The 15,959-nt window shown below is 50.1% G+C and overlaps 5 protein-coding genes across 5 annotated transcripts; all 5 read left to right on the top strand.

Annotated features, from left to right (window-relative positions):
* Positions 1-990: 990 nt before the first annotated feature.
* On the top strand, positions 991-2,421 carry HO173_008914 (uncharacterized protein; the record flags this gene model as incomplete). The annotated part of the gene is made up of 6 exons (XM_037310810.1): positions 991-1,018; positions 1,086-1,210; positions 1,275-1,726; positions 1,779-1,890; positions 1,949-2,035; positions 2,101-2,421. The coding sequence occupies 6 exons, from the start codon at positions 991-993 to the stop codon at positions 2,419-2,421; spliced, it is 1,125 nt and encodes a 374-aa protein (XP_037162374.1).
* A 724-nt stretch (positions 2,422-3,145) lies between these two features.
* HO173_008913 (uncharacterized protein) lies at positions 3,146-4,470 on the top strand (the record flags this gene model as incomplete). The annotated part of the gene is made up of 2 exons (XM_037310809.1): positions 3,146-3,875; positions 3,923-4,470. 2 exons carry the CDS (start codon positions 3,146-3,148, stop codon positions 4,468-4,470), a joined length of 1,278 nt encoding a protein of 425 aa, XP_037162373.1.
* A 1,017-nt stretch (positions 4,471-5,487) lies between these two features.
* On the top strand, positions 5,488-6,422 carry HO173_008912 (uncharacterized protein; the record flags this gene model as incomplete). Its single annotated transcript, XM_037310808.1, has 2 exons — positions 5,488-5,581; positions 5,632-6,422. 2 exons carry the CDS (start codon positions 5,488-5,490, stop codon positions 6,420-6,422), a joined length of 885 nt encoding a protein of 294 aa, XP_037162372.1.
* Positions 6,423-7,449: 1,027 nt separating this feature from the next.
* HO173_008911 (uncharacterized protein) lies at positions 7,450-9,505 on the top strand (the record flags this gene model as incomplete). Its single annotated transcript, XM_037310807.1, has 4 exons — positions 7,450-7,731; positions 7,893-8,244; positions 8,305-8,506; positions 8,695-9,505. 4 exons carry the CDS (start codon positions 7,450-7,452, stop codon positions 9,503-9,505), a joined length of 1,647 nt encoding a protein of 548 aa, XP_037162371.1.
* Positions 9,506-10,391: 886 nt separating this feature from the next.
* HO173_008910 (uncharacterized protein) lies at positions 10,392-13,635 on the top strand (the record flags this gene model as incomplete). Its single annotated transcript, XM_037310806.1, has 4 exons — positions 10,392-10,724; positions 10,806-11,106; positions 11,822-12,006; positions 12,064-13,635. The coding sequence occupies 4 exons, from the start codon at positions 10,392-10,394 to the stop codon at positions 13,633-13,635; spliced, it is 2,391 nt and encodes a 796-aa protein (XP_037162370.1).
* Between the last annotated feature and the right edge of the window lie 2,324 nt (positions 13,636-15,959).

The following is a 15,959-nucleotide window of genomic DNA, read 5'->3' as shown; positions in this document are numbered from 1 at the left end:
TGATGGGATGGCAGAGTCTTGGTCCTGCAGTCTAGCAAGGTGTCAGGCGGATCAGATAAAGAAATGTCTGCGGGGTGCAGCCAATGGTTGGAGGACAAGACACGGACTGGCATTGATGGCTCCAAGGGTTCGAAATATTGGCACCCACTTTCTGTTTCGAGACGCCAAGTCGAGCCAGCTGTATGACGAGTTAGAACTGTATGTCTGGGCCCAATAGTCAACCGGGTCGATTTCTTGGCCGAGGGTCAATCGGAAGGGAAAAGGATAGTAGAGTATAGAGAATAGTATAGCGAAGGCGAAGGTGAAGGCCTCTGTAGAGTGGAGATTGTAGCCCAGGTTCTTCAGGCGAGTAGACAGTGATAGTCAGAAGAATGTCTCGTGCTGATGATTAAGGAAACCATAGACAGCAGAAGTCAGAGAGAGAGAGAGAGCCAATCACAGTGAAGGTTCACGTCGGGTGATCTTGCCCCTGCGCTAAGTTGAGTGGGATTAAAAAAAATAAAGTCAAGAGTTCAATTGAAGGGAATTTAGGAGAGTGGGACATTCCGTCACACTTAACTTACCGGCCCGGACTCTATTTCGATTGCGTGAACACACACCGACATCGGAAATCAGCAGTCATCACCCTCCAACCCCACACACAATTACTTCAGCTTAACATCAACAACACAACACAGGGACTTGAGGCCGAAAGGAATTAAAGAAAAAAGAAAGAAAAAGAAAGAGCCAATCAAACCCATCTTCCAAGCTGGGGCTAATTCATCTCCGAGTCATTGTGGGGGTTATTGCGCTAAGAAGCGGATCTGATAAAAATTTGGCTGCTGCTTGCCCTTATCAATCTGATCTGATAAAAACCTGCCCTACCGACTTTCTTCTCCCGTCACATATTCCTCCTTCAAAGGCCAAAGAGTGTGTAAGATAGAAAGAAAATATTTTCCATACCTTATTTCGAGTACTTCCAAGTCCATTGACCGGTCGCAATCTTTCACCATGACGGTCAACGTATTTGCTGTCCCGAGTGAGCCCCCCACTCCTTTCAGGTCCTGGAAAGTGAAGGCAATGCTGATGCTGTTTGACATTACCAGTCTTCTTCATCTGTTTCCGTGAGACACTGGAGACCAGCATTATTGTCTCGGTTTTGTTGGCCTTCCTGAAGCAAACTCTGGGCCATGACAGTGATCCCGTCACATACAAGAGACTCAGGCGTCAGGTAAGTCTTTGCCATAGTCGCTATCCTGCTTCAATTGCCTTCATCCTAGCTGATCCGAACCCAGGTATGGCTTGGCACGATCCTGGGTCTAGTCATTTGCATCGTCGTTGGCGCTGGCCTGATTGGAGCCTTCTACGGCCTGGGCAAAGACAAGTGGTCAGGCACCGAGGACATCTGGGAGGGATCTTTCAGCATCTTCGCATCCCTCGTCATCTCCATCATGGGTGCTGCCCTTCTCCGCGTGTCCAAACTCCAGGACAAGTGGCGTGTCAAGCTCGCCAAAGCGCTCGAAGTCAAGGACAGCACCAAGCGACGTGGCACTCTCCGAGTCCGCTTCAAGCTCTGGTGTGAGAAGTACGCTTTGTTCATCTTGCCCTTCATCACCGTTCTTCGTGAAGGTCTCGAGGCTGTGGTCTTCATTGGAGGCGTGAGCCTGGGTCTTCCTGCTGTCTCCTTTCCCCTGCCAGTGGTCACTGGCATCGGGTCTGGTTGCTTGGTCGGATACTTCATCTATAGGTAAGTCCACACACAGCGTGAGATTCAATAGGAAGTAACTGATCGGATCCAGAGGAGGCAACTTCGCTCCGATTCAGACCTTCCTGATCATCTCAACTTGCTTCTTATACCTGGTCGCTGCCGGCCTGTTCTCCAAAGCTGTCTGGGACTTCCAGATGCACAAGGTAAGCCTCGGTATCCGCTCATTGATACAAAGTAATCCTGGGGCTAACCAATCCCTAGTGGAATTCGCTCACTGGCGGTGACGCAGCGGGGACTGGGTCTGGTCCGGGAAGCTACGATATTCGTCAAAGCGTCTGGCATGTCAACGTCAGTAATCCTAGTCTCGAATCATGACCTTCGATCAAATTCACGTCGCTGACAAAAGAAAATAGTGCTGCAATGCCGAGGTTAACGGTGGCGGAGGATGGGGAATTTTCAACGCCCTCTTCGGTTGGGAAAACAGTGCAACTTACGGCTCTGTCCTCTCGTACAACTTCTATTGGATTGCAGTCATCATCGCCTTCCTCGCAATGCGATATAATGAGAAAGAAGGTCACTGGCCATTGATGAAGCCCAAAACTGCCTCCTCCGAAGAGAAGGTGAGCGATAGCAGTAGCGAAGAAGGAGTTGGCATGGCATATCCCGCGAAGAGCGCCAATGCTGAAGATATCCTGACAAAAATGCGAAGTATGGGTTCATCGTCGCCTGCATGAACAGCGTGAACAGCGCTCCTCCATGACCACTGAGGGCTTTGCATTGTGTGGCCGGTGATTGTGGCGAAAATGGCGCTTTTGACAGCCATTCTCTGATCGAAGATGGCTGCTTCGTTCTGCAGCTCTCTTGGCCAGGGGGTTTTGTTCGGAAAAGCCATTAATGAGTGGATTTAAAAGCTGGCATAGCCGGCAAGAAGCTGGTGCATCATTCGTCATTCTTAGCCTGTCAACCTAGCTAGCTGGAGTAGTTGAATAGCTAGCATGCACGCATTACCATAGTATTGAAGGAAGGTAGTAACAGTGAAGATCCTATAGTGCTCTAGCTCGGGGTGTAGGTGATGGGGTTTACTTCGAGGATTGATGAGGGACGAGGAATTCAAAACGGTACTCCGAGGTCAGCAGGAAATGCAGTCAATCTGATTGGTCAGCCCTGTAGGCTCACCAGTCGATCTTTCCGCCTCTTCAACTCAAGCTCTACAATCTTCCATTATGGCTTGTTATTTCATCAATCTCTTTCCGGTCCGTGCTATTGGTGACAGGATGGCGTGGAGTGCGTTCGGCATCGCTCAGCTATTGCCCTATACTGCCGGAGTGCTCACCACCTATTCTCCTTAGTCCTTACAGCAAAGCCGACCACCGACTATCCTCACTCCCTGGCATCTTCTCCATGTCAGGGAGGCAACCGAGAAGTCCACTGTCAATCCGATAGCTCACAGTCAACATCATGCCTCAAGGCAGAAGGGCCGCAACAAAAGCTCCAGCGCCCTTTTCCGAAGCGAACCCCTCTACCGTGGTCATCTCCAATGACGGCGACATCCTTATACAAATCAAAGACCCCACCACGTGTACTGATCACTGCTATCGATGTTCGAGAGATGTGCTACACAGTGCCTCCGAATATTTCAACGTGCTGCTAGATCCTGTCAAATTCAGCGAAGGCATCGCTATCGAGGCGAGACTTCAGGACCTCACGAGGCAATACAATGATTCCGCAGCCATACCCGCATCAGAACTCCCGAAAGCCGTCGTTTCGGATGTAGGCGCTCTCCCCGAGGGTTGCATCTCAACCGGCACGGTCGTCAGGCTTTTCTTCAAGATTTTGCACGATCCTTCTACAAGCTGGCCAGTCCTACGCGCACATTCCGTCAATCTCATAGCACTACTTTCCATCGTGGCCGACAGGTTCGCTTGCTCAAATACTATCGCGGAATACTTGATACGGCAGGGATTGGAAATCACACTCCTCAAAGATCGGAAGTCCGCTACGACTCAAGAGATTGAGCTTGAGAATCGCCAAAGGTTGTTGGCCGGTTTGTTTTTCGGGTTTCCGGATTGGGTACGTCAATGTAGCGCGGCTCTGATCGTCGAGGCTTCAAAAAGGCAGAACAGTACCGAAGATGAAGAGCGGGAAGGAGAGGATGCTCTATGGTGGATTCTACCCGGTGGCGTCGAAGGTGCGTTACCGAATGGAGCTTGACAGATGGCGCTGACCAGCGGACAGAAGAGCTTGCCTGTCGACGCGACTACGTCTTGGACACTCTGAGTTCCATTCAAAAACATTTCATCAACCTCTATATCTCCAAGCAGACTCAGTGCAGGCTCGGCTACAGTTCATCGCCTCAATGTGACGCATATCAACTGGGCGAGATTATTCGCTTCCTCTGTCGCAAAGGAAGAACACTACGGATTGAAAGCGCCTTTGACCCTGCGCCTGAAGAGCTCGAGCCTTACAATGGTAACCTCAACGATATCATAGCTAAGCTCAAGGAGTGCCCTTCGTATCAAATCGACGACAACCACACTCACTGCGGCGCACGCACTAGGTTGATGCCTGTTTTGGAGCGACTTCGCCCTTCTTTCCAGGTCGGCATATGTTCTGGATGTTGGAAGGAGGATAAGAGCAAGGAGAGCTGGCTAGAGAACCCCACAGGAGGTACATGGGCCAATGCAGGCGAAAGGTTCCATGGTAGGGGTTGTCGAGCTCATCGGGATACCAAGGCGATGTATACGGCAGTGAAGAGGGACTGGACGCCTGTGTATGCACTTTGAATGCGCGGAGCTGTACGGCCACCGCCTGAAGGCACATGAGCACTCATCTGCCTACTATTCAGGCGTTTGGTCGGAGCAAGCCGATGCCGCGCCACCCTCTACTCAGATACTGTGAGCATGTAATACTGTAAGACCAATAGAGGTCATCAACCGGTTACTCTGCACTGCCTTTAACTGCTCATCTCGCCTTGATGGTATGAGCCGCTGCTATCCATGAGCGGAGTTCACGATGTTGATATTCGGTCGAGCGGCTTTCATCTCTCCGTTCCTGCGGCAGGAATGCCCATCCGTCTCGAGGTACCTCGTAAGTCGTAAGGCAGCAGATTAGAGGATGAGACTAATCCCGAAGAGGAAAGGATGCGGCAGTGCTTCTGGGTTATAGCGATTTCATTGGTTGAGTTCACAGCCTCGTCATGGCTTGGTTTTACCCTCCGCCCGAGCCTCAGCCTTGCCCGCCATTTTCCTGCAGACAGAACTCCACCAGTCCCACAACAATCATGGCAAAAGAGGCTATGTGAAGGCGAATCTGATACACAAGATCCACATACAGCTCCGATGAGGAGTTACTTGGCCCTTAGGCTATCTATGGGGCAGATATGAGTAGGCATTGCCGTCATGATGCTGTGTTCTATCGCTGGCATGACCAGACATCATGGGCTCTACACGTTTCATATAAGTAGGCATCAACGCGTGCAGATTTGTGTTTGCCATCAAGACAGAGAAGCAGCCTCAAGCACCAATAAATTCAGCTGTTCCTTCCGTTCTCAAACGCTGCCTGCCTTCTTGCTTCTGAGCAAATCAAGTCTACTTCCGAAACTGTAACACTTTGACCACGCCTGCCCTTTATCCCGATCTCGGTACCAGCAGCCAATCATGCCTTTCCTCTATGAAACATCATCATGCCATCCTGCCTCTATACCTTCTACAAATCGCTTCTCCCAACACAGCAATATGCCATTCAACTTATTTAAAAAAGGGTCTCGCAAGACTTCCACTCTTGAAAGAACATTCTCAACCATGTCCAAATCATCAAAGCGTTCGATCCCCACCTCGGTGACACAAAGTCCAATTGCTGCAACCAGCACCCCAGCTCCTGCCACCCGTCGTCCAGGTACGCTCCTCGCATCTTTCCAACTAGGATGATCACTGACAATCAGCCAGCACAACCTGCAACAGTAGCAAATCCCTTCGCATCAAGTAATTCGGAGCCACCACCAAGCTATTCCCCACCAGCAACCACTGTCGCAGCCTCAACGGACAATCCTTACGCATTTCTCTCCACTTTCGACACCGTCTTCCTAATCGATGACTCTGGCTCCATGGCTGGCCGTTCATGGCGCGAGACTTCCCTCGCCATCGCATCCATCGCGCCGATATGTACCGCCCATGACAAAGACGGCATCGACATCTACTTCCTCAACGCCCCCGACTCACAAAGCTACCAGAATATCACTCGTCCAAATGAGGTCCAGCGTATATTCGACACGGTCAAGCCTGGAGGTGGAACACCTATTGGTACCAAGCTGAACGCGATCCTAAAGCCTTACCTCAGGGAGTGCGAAGCCAAGAAATCCAACATGGACGCCGTGAAACCCCTCAACATCATCGTCATCACCGACGGCGTCCCAACCGATGATCCCGAATCCGTCATCATCTCTTACGTCAAGAAGCTTGACAAACTTGACGCGCCACCGTGGCAAGTCGGTATCCAATTCTTCCAGGTCGGCGAAGAGAGCGGCGCAGCAGAGGCGCTGCAAGAACTCGATGATGGGATCGCGCCGCTGTGTGGGGGAAGAGATATCGTTGATACGGTACCTTGGAAGAGTCAAGATGGTGGAAGTACAGGATTGAATGCGGACGGGATTCTGAAGGTTGTGCTGGGGGCTGTGAATAGGAGACTGGACCGCAAGAGGGTGTCTCTGGATGGTAGGCCTGCGCAACAAGGGCGATAAAAGGATCTCTTTCGGTTTTGGGGTTTCGGTTTTTGCTTCTCAGCTTGCGATAGGGATCTGTGGCATGCATGCTTCTAAAGGCTTTCGCCAAGCGGAAGGGCTAGGGTTTGCCTTGGCTTTCTACTGAAATTGATTGAGAGAGAGGATTAGACGTAGTAATGTACCTTTCCTTTGTCGGACCGAGAATCGGGTAATAGATTCAAATAGATATGCAAAAGAATTGCCAACTCAAATCTCTCTTCATGCAAATATCAAATTCGCGCAATGCCTTTCCGACCTAAACTTTCGATCCTTCAGAAGAAGCATCAAATGTAAATACAGAACCAATCCCTTCTCCCTCGCCTCCTCTTCTCGGCGCAAAGTGAGCAGGTTTTTCACCCTCCCCTGTGTATTTCTGTCAACGCTGCCAATCACACTTTCGCTCGACCTGTGTTGTTATGTCATGGCAAGTCCCCCTCCCCCAGCGCCCCTACGCAGTCGGAACGTGTCGGGTCTTGGATACTGACCAGGCTTACCATGTAAAATGACCAGGCGAGAGCTTGGCTTGGTGCTTCGGTCCTATATTTCAGAAAATTTCATAGTCTAGATCAAGGACAGACCATTGCCACTTCTCCGCCGTCGACTCGAGCCGACCTTCTTCATTCATCTACATAGCATAGCTGTCGCAGAAACCCGATCAGCTCTTCTCCTATCATGCAACCTTACACAAGGCCTAAGACTTATCTAGGTAGGTCCTCTCGCGTAGTGGAGATGGCCGCTGCAGGAGCGTCCCGCGACTGCGATCTCACCTTCCCTATTGAGTAGGAGGGACCGCATCATGCACGGTGACGGTGATCCCCACATCCACCGTTTACTACATAACGTAGGTAGCACAAAGGATGTCTCTCTTTTTGCGCATCCCATTTACCAATCCTTTCAATCCTTCTGTCTCTTGGATGAAGTCTCTATTCTTTCGCATGACATTACGAAATCTGCGGCTCTAAGGTTTCCATCTTCATTATATCCTACTTCGCTCTATCATCACATCATGCATTTGAACGTCCCCACCCTCCTGCTCTCCCTCCTTCCCCTTGCCACCGCAAAATCTGCCTCCCAGCCCATTTCCTCTCTCAGATCCGGCGTCGCTCCCAATCTCTCCCGCCGCCAGATCCTCTCCAAAAGAGATGTTGACCCTTCAACTCTCTACCCCGCCTATAACCTCTCGGTTCCCATCGATCACTTTCATAATGAATCTATGTATGAGCCTCACTCTTCTGGGAAGTTCAATCTGCGCTACTTCTTCGACGCCACATACTACAAACCGGGTGGGGTACGTACATTTCGGAGTTGATCCTTCCTATGTGGTATTGAACTTGAGTCACAAGACATATTTTGGGGAGCAAGAGGACTTTTCTACCCCCGAGACCTGTCTCGTAAATCCATTACCTGCCTCGAACAAGCAATGCTGACTCCAAAATCCGCGTACTTCAGCCCGTCATAGTGCTCGAATCCGGCGAAGACGACGCCACAGACCGTCTCCCCTATTTACAGAAAGGGATCGCACATCAGCTTGCTGAAGCGACGGGTGGCATTGCCGTGGTGCTTGAGCATCGCTATTACGGGACTAGTTTCCCAACGCCAGATTTGAGCACGGAGAACTTGAGGTTCTTGACGACGCAGCAGGCGCTGGCTGATACAGCGTTTTTTGCAAGGAATGTCGTATTTGAGGGATTGGAAGACCAGAAGCTTACAGCTCCCCATACACCTTACATTGCGTATGGGGGCAGTTATGCGGGGGCCTTTGTCGCTTTTCTGAGGAAGACGTATCCGGATACCTATTACGGTGAGTACTTTGTTGGGGAGAGGGAGGGTTGGTGAAGAACATGGTATTGATCAGTTTCAGGGGCAATTTCATCTTCTGGCGTGACCAAGGCAATCTATGACTTCTGGGAGTACTACGAGCCAGTACGGGAGTATGGACCGCCTGACTGCATTCTGGCTACACAGAAGCTTACGAATATTGTCGACAATATATTACTTGGGAAGAATAACACCAGAGGACTGATCAAGGAGCTCAAGACGTCCTTCGGCCTGCAAGATATTCAGTACGTTCTCTATTTGATTAATCTGCTTCTCGTTGTGGCCGGAGCGCAGATTGTGGACCTTTGAGCCGCTTGCGATGAGCCTTGTACAGAAGAGGTTGCGCCTAGAAACTTCGCTCGTCGGCCTCATTGGCAAATTCCCACTCGAGAAACATTGTCGCAGGCTTGGACGCTTTACTAATGGCAATTAGATACAATGATGATTTTGCCAACGCACTCAGCTCAGGGATAGGAGGCTGGCAAGGCCGCAATTGGGACCCCGCCGTCAATGACCCTTCTTTCTCGCAGTATTGCGGCAACATCACAGCCAACAGCACCCTCCAACCGGTCCCAGCAAACCTAACAAGCACAGTCAAGCAACTAGTGGCAGCAGGCGGCTACGCTCCTCAATCTGCAACCCTCACGACGCAAATGCTTAATTTTATCAGTTACGTTAACACGACCCTCGTCCAGCCCTGCATTGCTGGGGGGCAGACAACGAATGAATGCTATACAACACACAATGCCTCCTTCTACGCCTTGGACGATATCACTCAGACATGGAGAAGCTGGCCGTATCAATATTGCAGCCAGTGGGGATTCCTCCAAACAGGCTCTGGCGTCCCCAAGGATCAACTCCCTCTCATCTCACGTACCATCACCCTACAGTATGAGTCCATCATCTGCCGTGACGCTTTCAACATCACCACTCCATCCGACACGGCTATCATCAATGCGTATGGTGGGTATAACATTAGCTATGACAGATTAGCCTTCATCGATGGGGAAGATGATCCCTGGAGAGGCGCGACGCCCCACGCGCCTGAAGCAAAGCCTAGGACGAGTACGACTGATGAGCCATTTATACTGATCGAGGGAGCCGTGCACCATTGGGATGAGAATGGGTTGTTTCCCAACGAGACAACAGCGACCTTGCCGCCGGCTCCGGTAGCGGACACACAAATGGATGAGGCTACCTTTGTCAAGGCTTGGATGGCGGAATGGAAGGCGGGGAAGCGATGACTACTCGAGAGGGATTTGGTTGACGGTTTCACAGAGCTCTGAATAGTTGCTAGCCTCTGCAGCACTATACATTCGCACAGTTGCCGTAGTGTTTGGTCAAAAATAGCAAGTCAGAAAGCTGGCTATTGGCAGGCAATGCAATCGATTGGGCCAACAAATTCACAGAGCATGCTGCAGAGCATCTTTAGATGTTCCGAGTTGTCGCCTGTCCACCGTTGTCCTTCTACTAAGTCACAGTGACAAGACCTTCGTTTACTCGCTTAATAAGCGAATTTGTCCACAGCTGTTCCGGATGATTCTTTTTCGATCAGAGGTGTGGACATACCGATTGCTAACCTACCAAGGTTATTATCTCACTCTAGAAAATAAGAAGCACCGCAACACCATTGTACCAGCGCCATTAGGAATCGAACCTATTATGAATCAAATACCCTCTAAGCTCGACCGCAACTATAGATACGTGCCCCCGCACGACAAGGACAACATTTCTGCTGCTACACTCAAGCTAGATTAGATATAACTGGATTCGAACCCCACGACCTTTGGGGAAGATACAACGGCAGTACTGCAGTATTGGCGCTGCCAGAAAATAAAAAATAATCATATTATTGTATCAGCGCCGATAGGAATCGAACCTATTATGAATTAGATACCCTCTAAGCTATCAGAGGCGTGGACATACCGATTGCTAACCTACCAAGGTCTTCATCTCACTCTATAAACTTCTCCATCCCAACCACAACCACAACCTCTACTGGCTTCCAGCCTTTACATCAAAACCCCCCAAGACCACCAGCTCTACAATACCACTCGGTCTGTTCTCGTCCTCCAGCTCGTCTCCAGCCAACGCAGTACGTCTCCGCCCCACCCCGGAAGCTCATCAACAATGTCGCCAACACCGCAACAACAACCTCCACAGAATCCACCCCAACCCATCGCTCACCCGCATCCGCACCTCGCGACAGCTTATCCCTCTCTAGCAAAACCCCAACAGTCAGCATGTCATCCTCCCCCCCGGGCTTTCCAGGGACCACCGCCCATCCTCCTCTACCCCACAGACCCCGAAACTCATCCCTCCACAGTGGAGCAACACCTCCGATTCGGCAACCTGCCCGCCTACCGCCCCTTCACTATCGACCGCCGCCGCCACCTCCCCATCATGTCCCACCTCGGCGCCACCCTCGCCGACCAAACTCTGACCTACGCTCTCATCCTACGCGTGAGCCGATCCCTCCCCAAAACCCTCCCTCCCTCCCAAAACAAACCCCCCCAAAAAATGACCTCATCCCTCCCTCCCCAGCGCGCATACAAAAACCCACCGCATCAGCTGCTCCGAATCTTCCACGCCCCCGTCCGGACGCACCGCTCACGGGAGGCGTGGGAGGGCGATGTGGGCCCGACGGAGGCGCAGGGCGTGAAGGATGAGCTGGTGCGGTTGCAAGGAGGCGGGATTGTGGCGGCCGGGACGTTTGGATCGGGGCCGGGGGGTGGTGGTGGTGCCGTATCTGGGCGCGTACGGGGTTGTGGAGCGGTTGATTCGGGCGGTGGTGGTGGTGGATGTGGGGGTTGGGGTTGTGGAGAGGGTTGGTTGAGGGAGGGGGGTGGGTGGGTGGATGGATGGACGTGTCTTTTTGTTTCTTATTTTTTAAAAACTTACTTACTTACTTACTTACTTACTTACTGCTTGCGTGCTGGGGCTGTGGGTTGTGGCGGTGGTGGTTCTTTTTCTTTTTTCTTCTTCTTTTCTTCGTGAGGGGGTTTGCAGGTCGAAGCATGGGAAACAGACCGTCCACCGGGACAGAGACTCTGTTGCATGCAGAGAATGCGTTTTCAGCCAGCAGAGATCGCACATGGATTGAAGTGATCAATTCCTAATCTTTACATGTCGTGTCTCTTCATCAAGGAGTCCTGTCTCCGTGTCACATAGTCCAAAGTCCAAGGACTGCGCTGGAAAGGCTGGGAACTGAGTTCATACCCCAATCTTTACCTCACTTGGCCCAGCCTCAACCTCGAGGCGTTGATTGTCAATGAAATCTCCTCGGGTTCTGAAACAGCGATCGCTGAAATGAATTTCCTTCAAACAACACACTCGCCAACCATTTACATCCACCGTCAGAGCTCCAACCACGCAGTCTCGACCATCCTCTCGGCAAAACTCGCCTCGTGACTCGAGTCAGGACTCAGCACTGGCCTCACGGACCGAATCACAAGATGGCGGCCAAAAGCTCAAAGGTCTCCAAGAAAGACATGGAAAAGCTTTACGGTGCTCTCATCTCCCTCACAATGGTTCAAAGCTCAATCCTAACAGCACTCCAGGGCCGTGCTTGAACGAAATGCTCAACGCCGTGAAGGAGTCGGCGAAGACAAAAACTCTAGACGTCGTCGCCGCCGACGAGCCCAATTGTCAACCTCACCTCAAGAACCTATTGGGCTCCCCAGCCGTGCTCACCGAGCCATGGAAAGCCACCAGCAGATTCGATGCATGGAAGATTCCTGAATCCGTGAGTGAGCCTTCCGTACACCCTCTGACGGCAAACGCTGACTGCTGAGTGGGATAGATGGTGCCGAATGCGTACCTCAAGAAAGCCCTGATCGGCGACCACCGCGAGATCCGCCTGCATCCTTACCTCCCCAGTGCCTGGATCGGACGCGCCGCAACGCTGTTGGCTTTAGGGTACGCCGAGCTTGCCGTCGCAGATGCGTACAGAGCCTGTCTTCTGGTCAAGGAGTTGAATCTGGCAGTGGAAAACAACACGGGACATAGAGATAGTGTGGCAGCGAGCGTGATGATGGCGTTTCTGGACTCACACGGCAGGAGTAAAGGAAGTAATGATGACATCATTGATCAGATGGCCTCCGGTTACAGACAGGCCACTCTTCTCGTGGTCCAAGGTCTTAACTGTCTCGAAGCGTACGAGGATGCGGTTTACACTCTCGAGCATTATCTGGAAGGAATTCCCAACGAACCGTCTTTCACTATCTTGCTCAAAGAGACTCGAGAGAGACTGCAAGAGCGCAAGCGAATCTTGTGGGAGCAGCTCCAAGATACCACCGCCACCGAGACCGCAGCAATGAGAGGGCAAGTGCATCGAACCGCATACCCTTGGATCGTCGCGGGCGAGATTGATCGTAGCAGCGCAGCGACGAAGAGGCTCAAGGCAAAGTTCAAGGACGCATCGCACAACGCCGCCGTCGCTCCCAGCTCGCTAGGAAGCGGTGAATCAAATGAGAACCTCGGAGTCTTCGCGACACAAAAGATCCGCAAAGGCGAGCAGATCCTGCGGAACAAGTCCATCTTCGCGGTCCGAAACGTTGCTCCGGGTGGAAACTGCGGTCACAATAGCTGCAAGAACAACTACTGCGCGGCCGACCACTGCGGAGCTTGCTGTCTCACCCTGTTTGGTAAAGGCATCGCCGCTGGCTGCTGCAGTATCGGCTTTTGCAGCGAAGAGTGCAAAGCCGACGCCCTGAGCTCCTACCACAAGATCCTCTGCGGGAAAGACTTTTCCGAAATCTACCAGTCGGGCGGCGCGACGAATCCGGAGAACGACGGCGTTCCCCTCGTTATGCTGAAGGTGCTCGCGACAGCCGTGCAGCAAAAGGTCAAACCCCTAAAGGTACCCTGCGTCGCAGCCTTAAAGGCAGACTACGACACCCAGATCCCCTCACCGTTCAGTGTGCAGGAGAACATCATCGGTCCCGCGCATGTCCTGCAGACCATGGGCGTCGACATATTCACAGACCCACGCTTCGACCCCTGGGCCCTGCAGACGCTCTTCCTGCGGATCCAAAACAACAAGCAGATCGCCCTCGTCGGCAAAAGTCTAGACGTCGGCGTCAGTCCGCTGCTCAGCATTTTCAACCACGACTGCGATCCGGCCGCCGCATGGGAGGCGCAAGACGGCGGTATCGGAGGCCCGGTCAATGTGGTTGCGCTGAGGGATATTGAAGAAGGCGAGGAGATATGCGTGTCGTACACGTTGGCGTCGTTGTCTGAGGCGGAGAGGAGGGGCAGGGTGGAAGGATACATCGGTAAGAGGTGTGAGTGTGCGCGGTGCGTGCGCGAGAGGAAGCAGGAGGCGGACAAGGAATTTACCCCTGCAACGTCGTCGGCCCTGCTCGGACTTTGACGACATTGGGATGTCGAGGTGGTCCTCTCGGATTGGAATCGAAAAATCCAGTCTCCAGACGAAGCAGAGCGGCATGATCTGCTGGGGTGCACCGAGACGAAGCCTGAATGACTCAGGCGTTCAGCAGACACAGACTCGATAGCAAGAATAAACCAATAGAATCAAATAGCAATCCGTTGAATCCATGACTGCTCAACGAAAGCGGCATCCGAAGCAGCGTCATCCTTCGCTTCTGCCTGTACTACCCCTATTTTCGTAATCATTGGGAAACTAGAAAATTAGCATTGAGGCTAGCACCCCCCTCACCCAAAATCCTACTGTAGATATGCCCACCATATTATTATTCTTATAACCCTCCCCACACCTCGCTATCGCCAAATATGGCTATTAATACACGAAATAAGCGACCCTCTAATAGATTTAATAAGAAAGCCGCCGTAATCGTTATCGATATTACTAAAGAGGGATATAAATTAAAGAAATTTACTTTAAAACCTAAGTCGACGAAGAAATCTTTTCTTCTTATCGATAAGCCTAATATAATCAAATAAAGCCCTCCTTCTATCGTTTTATTCCAGCCTATTAATTTTTTTATAAAATTATCAATCTATTTAATTAATATAAATATTCTATAAAAAGAGAAGGAGGTACGCGCCTGTTTTACTATTTTTAAATAATTCGATTTTTACGAGTTTAATTTAAAGATTATTTAAGAGGTTAAATAGAAGATAAAAAAGAAAGACTATAAGATAATCCTTTAGAACGCTATTATTACGCTTTCGTTCTTAGAAAATATTAAGGTTATAAATAGTTAATATAGCGATATTACTAAGTAGAAGGATATTAATAATTTAGTAAAATAATAATTAATTAAAGAAAAGAGAAAGGGAGTTATTATAAGAATTATATATATCTATAATCTTAAATAAGATTTCTTTAAATTAGAAATTTTTATTATGAAAGAGTCTTTCTCGAAGAAATAGAAAAAAAGTAGTACTATCGACTAAAATATCTCTTTAAATAACTTCGATATTATATTAGATAATTCTAAATTAAAAAAAAAAAAAAAATTTTTTTTTTTTTTTTTTTTTATTTAAATAAATTTTTTTTTAAAAAAAAAAAAAAAAAAAAAAAATTTAATTTTAAAAAAAATAAAATTATAAAATTAAAATTTTATAATAAATTTAATTATTTAAAAAAAATTTTATTATTAATAATAAATTTTAAAAATTATATTATTTACTTACTAATGCAGGACCAGCATAGGTGCGATACCAGTATGGGTGAGGTAGAACGAGGATAATAAGGCTACCGAACTATGTATGTGGGAAGGAGGCATGATATAGTAGGAGATGCCTCCGCCAAGGCCCGCTAGCCATAGGGCTGAGTGGTGTGTCAAGGGTACGCTCGTAACACTACCCCCCCTCTCAATAGCCATGGCCCCCATGGCTGGTAGACCGGAGATGCACGCCCATTGCTTGCCCTGTGTCTCCAAACATCCATAGTCCGTGTAGGCCTCGACCGGAGAAGATTTGCCGAGGTGTAGTGGTAGTAGTCGAAAACATCGGATCGCATGCTGGTCTTGACTGTGCCATCCATGCCTGCCATACCCACATTGTCCTGCAGAGATCCTGGAGATATTGGCCATGTCTTGCCTGCGTGCCAGCAAGATTCTCCGAGTTCTTCTCCTTGCCCAGTCGTCTTGTCATAGTCCTCCACTTTTTTTCGCCTTCAACACCTACTGGCAGCCTGGCCTGGGAGCTTCACTGTAGATTTGCCCTGCGTCTCCCATGCTCTTGCCATCAAGTCCATCGGTAGAACTGAAGAAAATCCAACGCATGCATGTGTCATCCTCCAACACCTATTGGCAGCCTGGCTTGGGAGCTTCACTGTAGATTTGCCCTGTGTCTCCCATGCTCTTGCCATCAAGTCCTTCGGTAGAATTGAAGAAAATCCAACGCATGCATTCACCTCCAACACCTTTTGGCAGCCTGGCCTGGGAGCTTCACTGTAGATTTGCCCTGTGTCTCCCATGCTCTTGCCATCAAGAATCCATCCTCCGTTCCATCTCCTTGTCGATTCGTAGGGTTTGGTAGGAAGGTAGGTGATAAGAATTTGAATGCCATTTGGTAGCAGGCTCACTATGTGTGTTGTCGACATGCTCAGTGAAGAGGTCGGATCGTAATCGTGTTGCCGGGTCTGTTCCCGTCGCCATTGTAGCAGGCTCACTATGTGTGTTGTCGACATGCTCAGTGAAGAGGTCGTACGTTTGCTGCCATTGTAGCAGGCTCACTGTGAGTGTGGGGGTGTTGGTGATTTCTTTC

Source organism: Letharia columbiana (assembly GCF_014066305.1).
Source record: "Letharia columbiana isolate WasteWater2 chromosome Unknown Sc0000035_s1, whole genome shotgun sequence".
NCBI classification, from domain to species: Eukaryota; Fungi; Ascomycota; class Lecanoromycetes; order Lecanorales; family Parmeliaceae; genus Letharia; species Letharia columbiana.
This window is presented reverse-complemented; position numbering and strand designations above follow the sequence as displayed.